The sequence below is a fragment of the Chiloscyllium punctatum genome, chromosome 3 (assembly GCF_047496795.1).
Source record: "Chiloscyllium punctatum isolate Juve2018m chromosome 3, sChiPun1.3, whole genome shotgun sequence".
Taxonomy (NCBI): Eukaryota; Metazoa; Chordata; class Chondrichthyes; order Orectolobiformes; family Hemiscylliidae; genus Chiloscyllium; species Chiloscyllium punctatum.
The window spans coordinates 82,139,872-82,154,538 of NC_092741.1; the positions used below are offsets into that span (position 1 = coordinate 82,139,872).

General features: G+C 38.6%; 1 protein-coding gene across 1 annotated transcript in view; it reads left to right on the forward strand.

Moving 5' to 3' along the window:
• The window catches only part of slc35f1 (solute carrier family 35 member F1), a 289,021-nt gene that overhangs the window by 250,607 nt on the left and 23,747 nt on the right, over positions 1–14,667 (forward strand). Inside the window, exon 7 of the mRNA XM_072555876.1 lies at positions 4,247–4,401. Within this exon, the coding sequence (XP_072411977.1) occupies positions 4,247–4,401 (155 nt within the window). The remainder of the gene's footprint in view (positions 1–4,246; positions 4,402–14,667) is intronic.

The following is a 14,667-nucleotide window of genomic DNA, read 5'->3' on the forward strand; positions in this document are numbered from 1 at the left end:
CATTGCATTTTTTCTTTTCAATTGATGCTACCCTTAATTTCCTAGATTAATCATGGTTGCTTATCCCCTTACTAGAATCTTTTCTTCTCAGTTGTGTATATTAATTATAATAGATGAGAAAATAGTCCTGGTATTCCAAATTTACTTCAGCGTAACTTGAGTTTTGGAGAAAATGTGTTTTTCAAACTATTAACAACATGAAAATAGGATTTTTTTGGCACCTCATAATCCTCTGAGCCTTGAAATTGATGATTTGGCTTTAATAATTTAAGAGTTATTTTTAAGAAATTGCATATTATTTTAGCACATATCCAAATCAAATGAGTTGATGCTATTAGTGTGATAACTTTGGTGGTGCTAATGCATGCTAGTGATTGAATATGTAGAGTAATTTTATGAAATGTTACTGAAGCTTGGAAAAACTGATTTCATTTTCCCTATTCTGATTTTTCATGCCAAAATAACATATTAATGGTGTGCTATGAAGACACTTGAGTAATAGAGACAAGATAAGACCATGATTTAGGTTTTAGTAATGAAGTGGATTGGGTTAGATTGCCACATCATCAAGGTGACATGATAACTAATGGAAACTAATTCTTGGTGATTGTCATTCTCAATCAGTGTTCTGATAAATCCTCGCAGTCAAACTGATGTTATGCTTCCGTGTAACACCACGATTATCATGTTGTGTAATAACACACGAGCTGCTTGTCCTTTCCTGAACACTGACAGAAGTCTGCTGTGTCCAGATATTTATGAGATGATGGATGAAACTGAGGCAATCACAATGTGTTGATTCAGTGGATAGAGCATTATACCTGATGCCATAAAGTGGCAGTATTTGGGATTTTATCTGCAGTTGCTCAAATGCCACATTTTTACTTTCACCAATCTTGTCAGGAGCAGACACTGAAACTCAGTGCTTCTTTATAAGGAAGGGTGAAAAACGCAGATAGTAAGTCACTGCAGACAGGTTGCAACACTTCCAGATTATCAAACCAAGAGCTGAACTGGCAAATATTTGTGACCAGATTATCTGTCTGTCTGCCAATCCTTCATGGAAGCAGCAGGTAAAGGTCTAAGTCAAGAGTGTCGTGCTGGAAAAGCCCAGCAGGTCAGGGAGCATCTAAGATGCAGGAAAATCGTGTTTCGGGCAAAAGGCTTCAGGGAAAGATCTAAGAATATGCAAAAATCACAAAAGCAGGAGAACAAAATCTATTCATAAAATTCCTGCACATATTGTGGGAAGCTTTCTTATTCTTCCCAATGCAAAGAAATTAGGAGTCTTAATTTTTTACTCACTTAGAGTAAGCATACCAGTTTCCCAGGGCTGTGTCCAGAACTCCAACAACAGCTGATATTTCTGTCATGTCATTTTGGCTCATGCAATCTGAGAATGTATGTGGCAGCTACTTTGAAGAGGTGTTAGGTCTTTGAATGTGTTATGCTTTAATGACCTCTCTACAAAATTAGCCAGCGACTGAGCAGAAAAAGTGCAAAGCATGCACATGTCTCAGCAGACCTCAGACAACTCATAGCTTGCTACAGGGAAACTGAGGCCAGATTTCAGTAAAATCTCAAGTCTTCAGTTTCTACAACAGAGTGTAATAGTTTCAGATCCAGAATCAGGCCCTGAGGTTATTTCTTCCTCTATCTGCCAAATGGAAGGACATCCATGAATATAGTCCCCAGATTTTCTTTTGTCAGTTCTGAAGATGAAAATTGACCCTCACATGAGCTAATTAGAATGTATCACGTGGGGCAACCATTCTGTACACCCACAACTGAGTAGATAATAAACACAAAAAGAAATCACTGGAGCTAAAATTGAAAGTGTTGTTGGAAGAGAAGTTAGGGTAACACATCAGGTAAGTTTTCTTAAGCCTGCACTCATAAATGCTGGCCTGCCTGCCCACTTCCAGAGCTGATCAATTTATTGTGTATTTTCAGTACTTTCTGCTTTTTGGTGCTAATTCCTGCTATCACTTCTTTCACACAGTAAGCCCAAGAGAAAGCAATAACTACAAAATTGTTATTAATTAGGACAGGATAACAAAAACGCATCAAAATCTAAAGACTCTTAATACAGGAAATTACACGCATTCAGTGCCAAGCACTACCACTCAGTTTAAGTCTTTTTTTTCTTCTTTGTTTTTTGTGGGATGATATTGTTGCTGGCAAAGTGAGCATTTGTTGGCCATTCCTAATTACCTCTGAATCTATTAGCTAATTCAGTCATTTCAGAGGACATTTAAAATGGAACTACATTACTGTGGGTCTGGAGTCACATGTAGGCCAGCTTAGTTGAAGATGGCAGATCTTCTCCCTAAAGAATGTGTGTTCTTATAGCAATACGTTTATGGTCACTGTTTCTAACTTCCAAATCTAGATTTAATTTTAATTGAACTGTAAATCACCCGTTACTGTGGTGGGATCTAAATCCTTGCTGCTAGAGCATTAACCTAGTCTTGTGGGTTGCTGGTCAAATGACATTACCACTACACTATTGTCTAGTGGAGAGACGTGTTCTTGGTTCTACAATGAACATTAACATCAACTCAGATCAGTCAGGCTGTCCCTTCTTGAACATGGTGTAGATTCTTATTTTCCTACATATTCCATCGCAAATAAGATTGCCAATTGCCAAATTAGAAATTGAGCTTTTTTATTCTTACTAACTAGGAATCATCCTGAAACAGCCAAACTCATTTTGTATGGAATCCTACAAAAAGTAGAAAGCTGAGATTTTTCATCTTGTCAATTCGGCCTGAATACAAGGTCATATACCAGAAGTGAAAGACGCAGAGCCTCCCACGTCTATAGTTATCTAGAAGTGACAGTGTTGCAGTGATAATGGCACTAGCCTGGTAATTCAGAAGCCATGCTACTGTGGTGACAGGGAGTTCAAATCCCACCATGGCAACTGATGGAATTTAAATTAAATTAGATTATTAATATCTGGAAAATAAAGCTAATCTCAGTAATGGTGGCCATAAAACTACCATCTCTTGTTAAAGAAAAGCCCATTGCGTTCACTAACATTGAGAAGGAAATATTCGATCCTTACCCAGTCAGGCTGTTATTCAGAAACAAAAACAGAAGTTGCTGGAAAAGCTCAGCAGGCTTGACAGCATCTGTGAAGAGAAATCAGAGTTAACCGGTGATCGTTGCTCAGAACTGACCTATGTGCAACTCAAGATTAGAGTGGTGCTGGAAAAGCACAGCAGGTCAGGCAGCATCCGAGGAGCAGGAAAATCGATGTTTCGCGCAGGAGCCATGCAACTCTACATACATTGCAATGTAGGCAACTCTTAGTTGTCAACTGAAATGGCCTTGAATGCTATTCAATTGAAGGGTAATTCAGCCTTTCCATCGACATCCACATTTCACAAGAGGAAAAAAAAGATGAAAATTTGCTTTAAGGTAGTGTTCACATATTTTGTTTAAAACTTGTCTGTTCTTAAAGAAACTTAGTTGTTAAATATCTGCTCTTTAATATTCATCAGCATATACATATGATTCTGAGAAAATCGATTTTACAAAATTAAAAATTAGAAATTGGAAAAATATTTAATCAGATTTTTCTTCCTTTGAAGTTTTTTAAATCCCATAATAGTAGTGTTTTAATCTCATCCATTATAAGTAATCATACCTAACTGTCAATTTTAAAAGAAGAGTATAAATTTTAATGTTAGTGAGTTTGTCCTCTATTTTAATATTATAAATTAGTAATTTCAATGAGCAATGCCTTATTACTTCTGATGTGTGCTTTCGCCTTCCTAATCAATAACTATTTGCAAAATACTTTGCTTTTTTTAACAAGGGAAAGCTAATAAGTAAAATTAAGCTGGAAACATTTGGGAAGCATTATGTTGTAAAAGTGATTCTGAGTGATGAGTCAGGTGGTTACCTGGGCATGCAGAAGTCCAAACTTTGAATAGCAAAATGAAACATTTGTCTTTTACTTACTTTTCCCTCATTAAATCTGAAACAGTCCCATTGGATTCCACAATATGTCCTCAAATTGTGATTTTTTTTTCTCTGTTTTGTATCACTGGTTATGCCCTTTGGATTATAATCATTCAAACTGGAAGTGTTCATTAAATAATCTTATAGCACCTATTGAATAGGTCATTGAAAGTAGCAGCTTTAGCTGCATTCTAAGAGCTTTGAAACTGCACCGATTATGTTTCTTTTTCTCTTTGGAAAATGTCCTAATGACTTTTTCTGCTCTCTTCTCCAGGACTTCTCTATATTGGTTTCAGTGCCTGTATGTTTGGTCTATACAGCTTCATGCCTGTAGTCATTAAACGAAGCAGTGCCACCGCTGTCAACCTCTCCCTATTAACAGCAGATATTTACAGTCTATTTTGTGGGTTATTCCTTTTCCAATACAAGGTATGTTAATCAAATTTATTATGTCACTGGGCTTTGTTATTTTGAATGGCATGGCAGAAAATAACCTGCTCTTCCACTGAAAATGATCTGTGAACTGTGTGCTTTGTAGTTGTTGTAAATGCAAAAGTGAGATTAGTTTTTTCTGCACAACATTAAACAGTGGCATTCTGTCAATTTAGTTTTATGGAGAATGCAGCAGATTTGTCTATGTGAAACATGGCTTACTGTCCTTGTCAACATCATGTAATAATGCAAATCTATCTCTCATCATTTCTGTCAGAATGAGTGCTCTCATGCTGAGTAATTGACTCATTATGTGTTTGAGAATTCTGAGGCCTGAGGTATGATTTCTGTTTAGAATTAGCTGCTCATATTAGATGAGACAATGGTTAGGACAGTGCCGTTAACTTTCAACATTCATTGAACGAGGGAGAGCTGAAATCACTTAATAGCTGCTACATCAAACTGTGATCTCCACTGAAAAGTATCTAGCTGCTGTGTTAGATGAGGAAGGTTAATAACTTAATGTGGTGTCAAATAATCTGCTGGCACTTGCCACCTAGGCTCATACGTTGGACAATGCATTGTACAGCATGTGGAACCATACTCCCTGTGACTCAGTCTTCAGAAAGGAGATAAAGAAATTTAGTAGAAGTGGGAAACAGCAATGCAATACATCCTACACATCATCTGTGCATTGTGATTCTCCACTGAAATGAGAAGTTTCTCAGAGGGAGAAAACAAAATGCACCGAATAAGTCACTCTCACTTCGCAGAGAAATATTCTTTCATGTAAGCTGGAGTATGCTTGATTATTCTCTATCTATTGAATCAAAGTTTATTTTAGAAATTGCCCATTTCAAAACTATGTGCTCTGATACCATTCCTCCACATGAATAGATCATTACTTCCAAAATAAACTGGCATGATCCCTTTTTTGTGTGTAAAAAGAGAAACATAATCACAAGTGACTTGTTTAAGAGTAGCACTGAGATCTGATCACACTCCACTCCCATTGTATAAAAAGACTGTAAAAGAATGAAAAAATGATGCATTATGAAATTCACATAGTTAAGATAACTGGGCTGCATTCATTTTAATTATATGGAGCATATCTTGGAGTAATGTACGGGATCGATCTTGGTAGAAGCTCTATAATACTTTAAGATAATGACTAGTCTGAAGAGACATTGGAGTTCTAAGAATTGTGCCGTTAGTGTTTCGTTCCACAAATTGGCCTCAATGATAGCAATGTAGACTTGCGATTTCTGAACTGAATTTTGTGCTGAATCAGTAAACCATACAAGTCATGAAAGTCCTACGTTGGTTACTAATAGAGTTGCTGCAGGGTCCTTTGATCAGGATTGGAAACTAATTAGGCAAAAGTGAGGACTGCAGATGCTGGAGATCAGAGTCTAGATTAGAGTGGTGCTGGAAATGCACAGCAGGTCAGGCAGCATCCGAGGAGCAGGAAAATCAACGTTTTGGGCAAAAGCCCTTCATCAAGAATAAAGCGGGGAGCCTCCAGGGTGGAGACATAAATGGGAGGTGAGTGTGGCTGGGGAGAAGGTATCCAAGAGTACAATAGGTGGATGGAGGTGGGGATGAAGGTGATAGGTTGGAGAGGAGGGTGGAGCGGATAGGTGGGAAGGAAGATTGGCAGGTGGGACAGGTCATAAGGATGGTGCTGACTTGGAAACTAATTAGCCAGAGGGCTTGTTTCTAATCGCTAATCTTTGACTCGTGATGGAAACACATATCTGTAAATATCAGGTAAGTGTATGATTAGGCTCAACTCTGATGTGTTCCACATTTGAGTAGCCTGCAGACTTTTGTTGAGACCAACAGTGATGACTGTTGTTCACCACAAAATCTAGTCCATCTTTTATCACCACAATTGAGGTATAATGAAAAAGTAGAGTGTTTAGCTCGTATGTACAAATTTTATTTCTACGACTTGAAAATGTTTAGACAATTTGAACAGTTTTCATATTATTGAGAAGTTTGATGTTCAAGTCTCTGAATGTCAAGAAGACCTCAGGTATTGTGCCGTCATATTAAATTTAGACATTGAAATGCGCATACTGTATTCAGCAGAGCAGCATAATGAAAAAGAAAGATGTGTGGTGATAGTGACACAAGACTTGATGGTCTAAGACATAAAATACTGCACACGTTGAGTGATTTCTCAGTAGGACATTAGCAATTATTGTTTCAGGGAGATACTGTTTTACATTTTATTTCTGCATTGTTTATAAGTGGAAGTAAAGACATTGATGTGTGTATTTCAGAGTCTAGTGTAAGAACAACCTGACAATATCTTGCACAAGCTTCAGTCTGCCTTATCTGATTGGAGTTGGCCATTCGAAACACTGCTGCTAAGCTGAGACAAACATTTCAGTTGTATAAGACACCAGACCCTGAACCCTTGAGGCACACAGGGCTGGTGCATCATTATATAATGCCAATGCATTTCCTGACAGTAATCAGATCTTATGTTTTAATTTCTTTGTGGCGTCAGCCACGCCTCAGTTAATAAGACTCTTCCCTCTGAGTCAGAAAGAGCCAAATTCCAGTTCAGAGACATGAGTACTGATGATACTGTGTGGGAGGTCAGCTCAGATGGGGTGGTGTTGTTTCAAATAGATGTTAGAATTGTAGGATGGTTACAGTGTGGAAGAAAGCCCTGAGTCTCATTGGCCCAGTGTTAGCTTTTCACTGTGCCTCGGTACATGTGACAATAAATTCAATTAAATTCAGCTTCTGCAGGAACAGTTCAGTTAGTCTGAACCCCCATCCTTTTCCCATATCCCTATTTTTCTCTTTCCAGTAATTCACAATTAACTCTACCTCCAGCACATTCTCAGTTGTTTAAAGAAAGATTTTTCCCTATGTTGTCTTTGTTTCTTTTCTCCACTCATTTTAAAACTCGTATTTAGTTCTCAATGCCTTCTGCCCATGAGAAAGATTTCTTCCATGATACTCAGGGCAAATACTTCATGAAGTTGAAAATATCTATCAAATATGCTTTCAATCTTCTCATTCATAAGTAAACTAATTCTACCTACTCCAATCTATCCACATAACTGAAGTCCTAACTGCATTAATTGTCATAAGTCTTTTCTACAACCTCTTTAGCTTTCCTAAAGGAGTTTGCCTAGAACTGGCACAACTCTGGACTTGAAACTGAACCATTGTTTTAAATGATTCATCATAATGTCCTTGCTTTTGTATTCACTATTTTTTATATATATAACTGAGGATTCCCTTTAAAATTGCTTTCTCAACAGCTATGCTATTTCCAACCTTTTATGCACAATTATTGTAGTGATTGTAATGAGGTCAGCCGAGTAGAATATGAGTTTTCTAATTGGGGCTGTTAACTTGATCCAGTCAGGGAGCCCTGGCTGACAGATATAAACAGGGATGTCAGATGGTCTGTCTCTCGAGAGCTGGCTCTGAGGAAGCCAGACCAATGGAAAGTACGATGCATGTTTAAATAAGGGGTGACTTGGGATACTGGCTTCTGTGGAGCTATTTCATTTATCTCTAAGTTTCTCTGCTTAGAAATGTGGTTTGTATTTTATTTTGCCTCTCCTCATATAAAGTATGCAAAAGTATGATATTGTCCATTTCTGTTTTAAGTTTTGTCTGCTATGTGTGATCCCATTCCCAGTGTATTTAAAAAAAAATTGTTAGGATGTAGCTGTCCCTGGCTAGGCCACCATATGTTGTTCAGAACACTTTTAGAGTCAACTACATTTCTGTTGTATGGAGTCACATATAGACTAGACCAGTTAATAATGGCAGATTTCCTTCCTTAAAGGACATTAGTGAACCAGATAGGTTTTTATGACAAGCGACAGTGGTCACGTGGTCAACATTATTCCAAATTTTTATTGAATTTAAGTTTTACCATCTACTATGGTGGGATTCAAACCCATGTGTTAGGGACTAGGCCGGACCACCCAAAACATTCTTAAGAAGACAGCCCAGACCATAACTCCGCAATTTGTTTCGGTAAGTGTACAGTGAAAATTACCCGGAGTGAGGTAGCTAGGTTGACTACCAGCCAGAAGTCTAAACTCACATAAACACAATACTAACTATACACATGCAATCATGCACAACTATATGCAAATTCAGGCCGTGGCATACCCTCCACTAAACACCTCTGTATCTCATTTGAGCCTTGATAGCGCTTCGACAATCACATTTTCGCGACCTGTCGCATGCACAATTGTCAATTTATTGTTAAAAGTTAATTCACAAAATTTCACAATGAAACACAAAGAACAGAATAAAGAACTCCTACAGAACTCAGTCTATCCAAATGACACTAAATTATGCTGTTCTGATTATACACAACAGTCCCACTAAGCAACCCCCCCCCCCCAAAAATACAGTAAAAAAAAGTAACAGATGCTTACTAGTTGAAGTCAGAAGGGCAGAAAGAGAGAGAGAGAGAGCCTGTTTCCACACAGCTCACTGTTGAACTCCCCCTCTAGTTCTGGACTGAGCTGCCTAGCTAGAGAGCTGACCACTCCCCTTTCATTATACATGTCACTTCTAAAACATGACTACTTTGGCCTGAACTCTCATCTGTTTACATATAAACAAAAAGGCCTCTCAGTACCCTTTAATCTCTGTACCAAACCAGTCTAATCGGAGCCGGGAGATGTTTACGACCCGCCAGATGAAACCAAGGACATAGTATCCTTGAGAAAAGGATCAGCTTTTAGAAAAAAGGGACCAGCTTTGTGATACCTCCCCCCTTAAAAAACACCCATCAATATCAAAAGATGGCTTCATTTTTAAAACCCTTCAAACAAACTGGCCAGAAGTCTAAACTCACATAAACACAATACTAACTATACACATGCAATCATGCACAACTATATGCAAATTCAGGCCGTGGCATACCCTCCACTAAACACCTCTGTATCTCATTTGAGCCTTGATAGCGCTTCGACAATCACGTTTTCGCGACCTGTCGCATGCACAATTGTCAAATTGAATGGCTGCAACAACAAGCTCCATCTAAACAGTCGGGCGTTTTTGTCCTTAAATGTTCCCACAAATGTCAATGGGTTACCATGAGTGTATACGATTGTTTCAGAAGAATTGCTGGTAGTATAAACATTGAAATATTGTAATGCCAACACCAAGCTTAAAGTTTCTTTCTCCACCGTTGAATATTTCTTTTGATGAACGTTCAGCTTCCTGGAAAAATACCTGTTGGGTTTTTCCGTTCCCTCATCGCTGACCTGCAGGAGCACTGCACTGACACCCACATCTCTAGGATCGTTAGCCACCTTGAAAGGCTTTGTGTAATCTATTGTGGCTAATACTGGGGCAGTGTTTAACACAGGTTTTAGGCTGTCAAATGCCTTTTGATAGTCCGCTGTCCACTGAAACGTCTTGCCCTTTTTTAACAACTCGGTGAGTGGAGCAGCCACACTGCTAAAATTTGGCGCAAATGTTCGGTAAAATCCACACAATCCCAGGAGCCTTCTTGGAGCATGAGTTCTATCTCCTCCTGAACCTATGCCAGCTTTAGAGTGTTATGCTTATAAGGATGTTGCTTAATCAGAACAGCATCTCTTATCTCTACATCATGTACAATTACGTCAGTACATCCCAGTTTATTTCTGCATATCTCCCCATGTCATAGTAATAAGTCATTGAGGTCTTTTTAATTTTCTTGTGGAAGTTAACTCAATAATTTATCCCAATTTTTGACAACTTGTGTCCAGCTAACTCTCTAGCTCTACTTAATCGTCCTCTAAAATTTGACGCATAGTCCAAATGCGTGGTCACTGAATTCTGACTTAAAATTGATTAAGGGGAAACTATTAACAGTCCTCTTAATTCATGCCCAAAAATTAATTCAAATGGACTGAATTTGATCAATTCATTTGGTGCATCTTTGATCGAAAGAAGTACAAATGAAATACCTTCATCCCAATCATCTGGATAATGCTGACAATAAGCCCTCAATGTGGTCTTCAGTGTTTCATGCCATCTCTCTGACATTCCCCGCGATTCTGGATGGGACGCAGTAGATTTGAATTGCTTTATTCCCATGTTATCCATAACCTCCTTGAATAATTTGGATGTGAAATTTGATCCTTGATCTGACTGGATCTCTATTGGTAGTCCATATCTCGTAAAAAAATTAAGTAATTCTTCTACAAGACTTTTACCTGGGATGTTGCATAATGGGATTGCCTCTGGAAATCTTGTCGGCCCATCCATTATTGTTAATAAACTTATGCCCACTTTTTGTTTGAGGTAGGGGACCAACGCAATCAATCAAGACTCCTGTGAAAGATTTGTCAAATGCTGGAATAGGTATTAAAGATAGAAGTTTTATTACTGCCTGTGGTTTTCCGATTAGCTGACATGTATGGCACGTCTGGCAAAATTCAACTACATCCTTGTGTAATCCAGGCCAGTAAAAATGTCTTTGTATTTTAACTTGTGTTTTCCTCACCCCTAAATGACGTCCACATAGTAGCTCATGTGCGACTCGCAGCACCTTCTTTCTATACCCTGCTGGCAAAACAATTTGATGAATCCCTGCCCATTTCTCATCTGCTTGCATGTGTTTCCTCATTAGGGCATCATTTGTTAAGTAATAACACACAGGGATGTATTCACTCTCCTTGTCTATAAATGCCTTTTTATGTAACTGTTTTAAGTTCTCATCTTTCTGCTGTAATTCAATCAACTTAGCAGAGCTAAGTAAACATGCATGTTTACCTATTTGCTCCTGCTCTGTCCCACTTATCTGATCAAAAAAAGTCTTGGATGAAGCTGTCAGCATCCTTTTCTGAGCCGTCTGATATCTCCTGCTTCAACTTGTGCGTATGTAATCTTGCGACCACACAATCAGAAAAGAATTCCTGAATAAAGATCCTTAATTTCTTCAGTTGCCTGCATCCACTGGCTTTTCAATTAGAGAAGGTAGCCTACCGGTGAATCAGTGAAATCGTTTGCAAGGACAAATTGTATCCCTGGAGCTGAGAATTTACCCAGTACTCCTACCACAAATTCTCCACTCTTCTCTGGACTCTCTAGCCTCACTTGACATAATTGAACGCTTTTTGTCTCACCATAGATCCCTGTTACCAGTACCTTTTTTAGCAATAGTCCTTCAGGAGTACCTATCTCCTCATCTTTCAGCATCACAGACTGAGAGGATCCTGTGTCCCTTAATATTGTAACCTCTTTATCTGCTACTCCTGGCCTATATGAATAAATTTTACCCTTGCTTGTATATTTTTTAAGCAAATCTGGCATTTCCTCCTTAATCAACCTCTGATCATCTTGTACATTCTGAGGCAGTTGTCGAAATTGCCTTGTGCTTTTTGTTACAAGTCCAACAAAACTCACAGGTGTGTCTGGTTTTTCTACATCTGGATTTCTCCTAGCCCACCAATACTGTGATTTTTTTGTGGCCCATTTTATTACAATGAAAACATTGGAGTTTTTTAACACCTTTGTCCCCCTCAAGGGTTTCTTTTTTTACACCGTGCTAAGTTATCCTTATGATCTTCACTGAGATCTACCTTTCCCTTTCCATGTGAGGATTTCTCTTTTCCCCAATTTTTATCCCTCATGCACTGAAATTTATTTTGGAAGCCAAACCGAGTTTTATGGACCAGCTCATTATCATCAGCCACTTGAGCTGCTAACCTTGCCATTTAAACTCTCTGCTCTTCCACATGAGTTCACACTACTTCAGGCAGTGAATTTTTGAATTCCTCCAAAATAATTACCTCTCTAAGGGCATCATAGGTTTGCTCAATTTTTAAAGCTCTTATCCATCTATCAAAATTACTCTGTTTGATCCTTTACAATTCAATATAGGTTTGAACCTGGGTCCCTCCTTAGATTCCTGAAACATTGTCTGTAGGCTTCTGACACAAGCTCTTATGCACTTAAAATGGCTTTTTTCACCCCCTCATACTCTCCAGATGCCTCCTGTGATAGGGATGCAAATTCCTCACTAGTCCTACCTACAGGTTTCATTTGGATCAACAAAACCCGCATTGCCACTGGCCACTGCATTTGTTTAGCAACCTTTTCAAGTGAGATGAAAAAGACTTCCACATCCTTCTCATCAAATTTAGGCAATGCTTGAACATTCTTAAACAGTTTCTCACTAGGCTTCTGACTACCAGGAGCTTGCTCCTTCTCACTCTCTTCCTCACTAAGCCTACCTTCAGCCTTTATCTCCTGCATTTTGAGCTGACTTTCCTTTTTAAGCGTCAGTTTTTGAAGTTCTTGTTCTTTCTCTTCTGTTGCTCCCCTTTTTTAATCTCTGTTCTGCTGCACTCTGTTTTTCCCTGTCTTCTGCTCTCTCTTTTTCCCTCTCTTTTGATCGTATCTCAAACTGTTTAATTTCTGCTGCCCTTTCCTTATCTCTCGCCTCTAACTCAAGCTGCTTCATTTGCAATTGAATTCTTGCCAACTCTATAGATTCTGATGGTTTCTCCAGCAAGTTTAAATGCTGAGCTACTGCTGTAATTATCTCTCATTTCCTCATAGAAGCAGGCAATTCCAATTCCAGCTTGTCAGCTAATTCCTGCAGTTTGTTCTTATTCACCTTTTGCAAAACTTCCAAAGTCACCGCATCCACTTCCAGAAAACTTTTGGCGACTGAAGGAGGCATTACTATCCCAAGTTTTGTCTATCCAACAAAACCAACACCCGAAATAAAGACACTAGCACCTACCACTCGCTGTTTAAAACCCTGCAAAGAGCCCCCAATCTGTTGTGGACTAGGCCACTTAAAACATTCTTGAGTAGGCAACCCAGACCATAACTTTCCAATTTGTTTCTGTAAATGTACAGTGAAAATTACCTGGAGTAAATTAGCAAGGTTGACTACAGGTCTTAAAATAGACAAATATTTAGTCACAAAATTGCACAATGAAACACAAAGAACAAAATAGAGAACCCATACAGAACTCAGTCTATCCAAATGAGACTTAATTAGGCTGTTCTGAATATACACAGCAGTCCCAATAAGCAATCCTCTTAAAACACAGTTAAAAAATGAAACAGTTGCTTACAGGTTGAAGTTAGAAGGGCAGAGAGAGAGAGAGTCTGTTTCCACATAGCTCACTGTTGAACTCCCCAAGTAGTTCTGGACTGAACTGCCCAGCTAGAGAGCTGACCACTCCCCTTTTGTTATACAGGTCACTTCTAAAACATGACCACTTTGGCCTGAAGTCTCATCAGTTTACATATAAACAAAAAGGCCTCTCAATACCCTTTAATCTCTGTACCAAACTAGTCTATTCAGAACCAGGAGATGTTTACGACCTGTCTGAAAAAAAACAATGGCACTGTATCCTTGAGAAAAGGATCAGCTTTTAGAAAAAAGGGACCAGCTCTGTGACACATGTCCCCCAAACATTAGCCAGAGCTTCTATGTTGCTAGCTCGTTAAGAATCATATATGTCTCAATGAACCACGAACCTTTTGGTTCTGAGGAAAGAATGCTACCACTAACCTAATTGATATTACCATCTCGGAATCTAGAGAATTTTCACTTCAGTGCAATGGAGTCATGCACCGGTGGGTTTCCTTATTCACCTTTTGGTCTCCTGCTTTTCTGTCGGTGGAAGGCCATGAAACAGTGTAAACAATTATTCCACTGTTACTCCAGGTTTTCTGTTTTCCTTCCACCAAAACTGGAGATCAGGGAAACCTCTTGGAGACTGATCTCCCGTGTTTTTTGAAACCAAGAAAAATAGTATTACTTTCCCTATCTTTTGGAAGCAGAGATAATTATGATTTTTGAGAGCAGCATTTCTGATAAATCTGATCCTCATGTTGCTCCGCAGTACCTCTGTGTGGTTCCCTATAATAAATGAGTGCACGAAAGAATTCTAACTCCAGCAATAAATTGATAAATAGCCACTGTAATAAAGAAGGAGTGGCCGTGTATTAAAAGCTGAAAGAACTGCAGATGCTGTAACTCAGAAACATAAATAGAACATTGCTGGAAAATCAGAGGCTGTGTATTGTTGGATTCAAAACAAATACATTTCTCATGAAGCAGAAATTGCAGCGAAAATTAATTGACAGTGAAATCGATACTATGAAACATCCACCGACAATCTTCCTCCAGTCCTTTCAAACAAAACAGAAATCAAACAGCGAAATGCTATCTTTAAAATGAACCACCAAACTGTCTGTAGGAAATATGTATTTCAGCAAGATTTGGCCCCAGGTCTGTGATCATGCCAA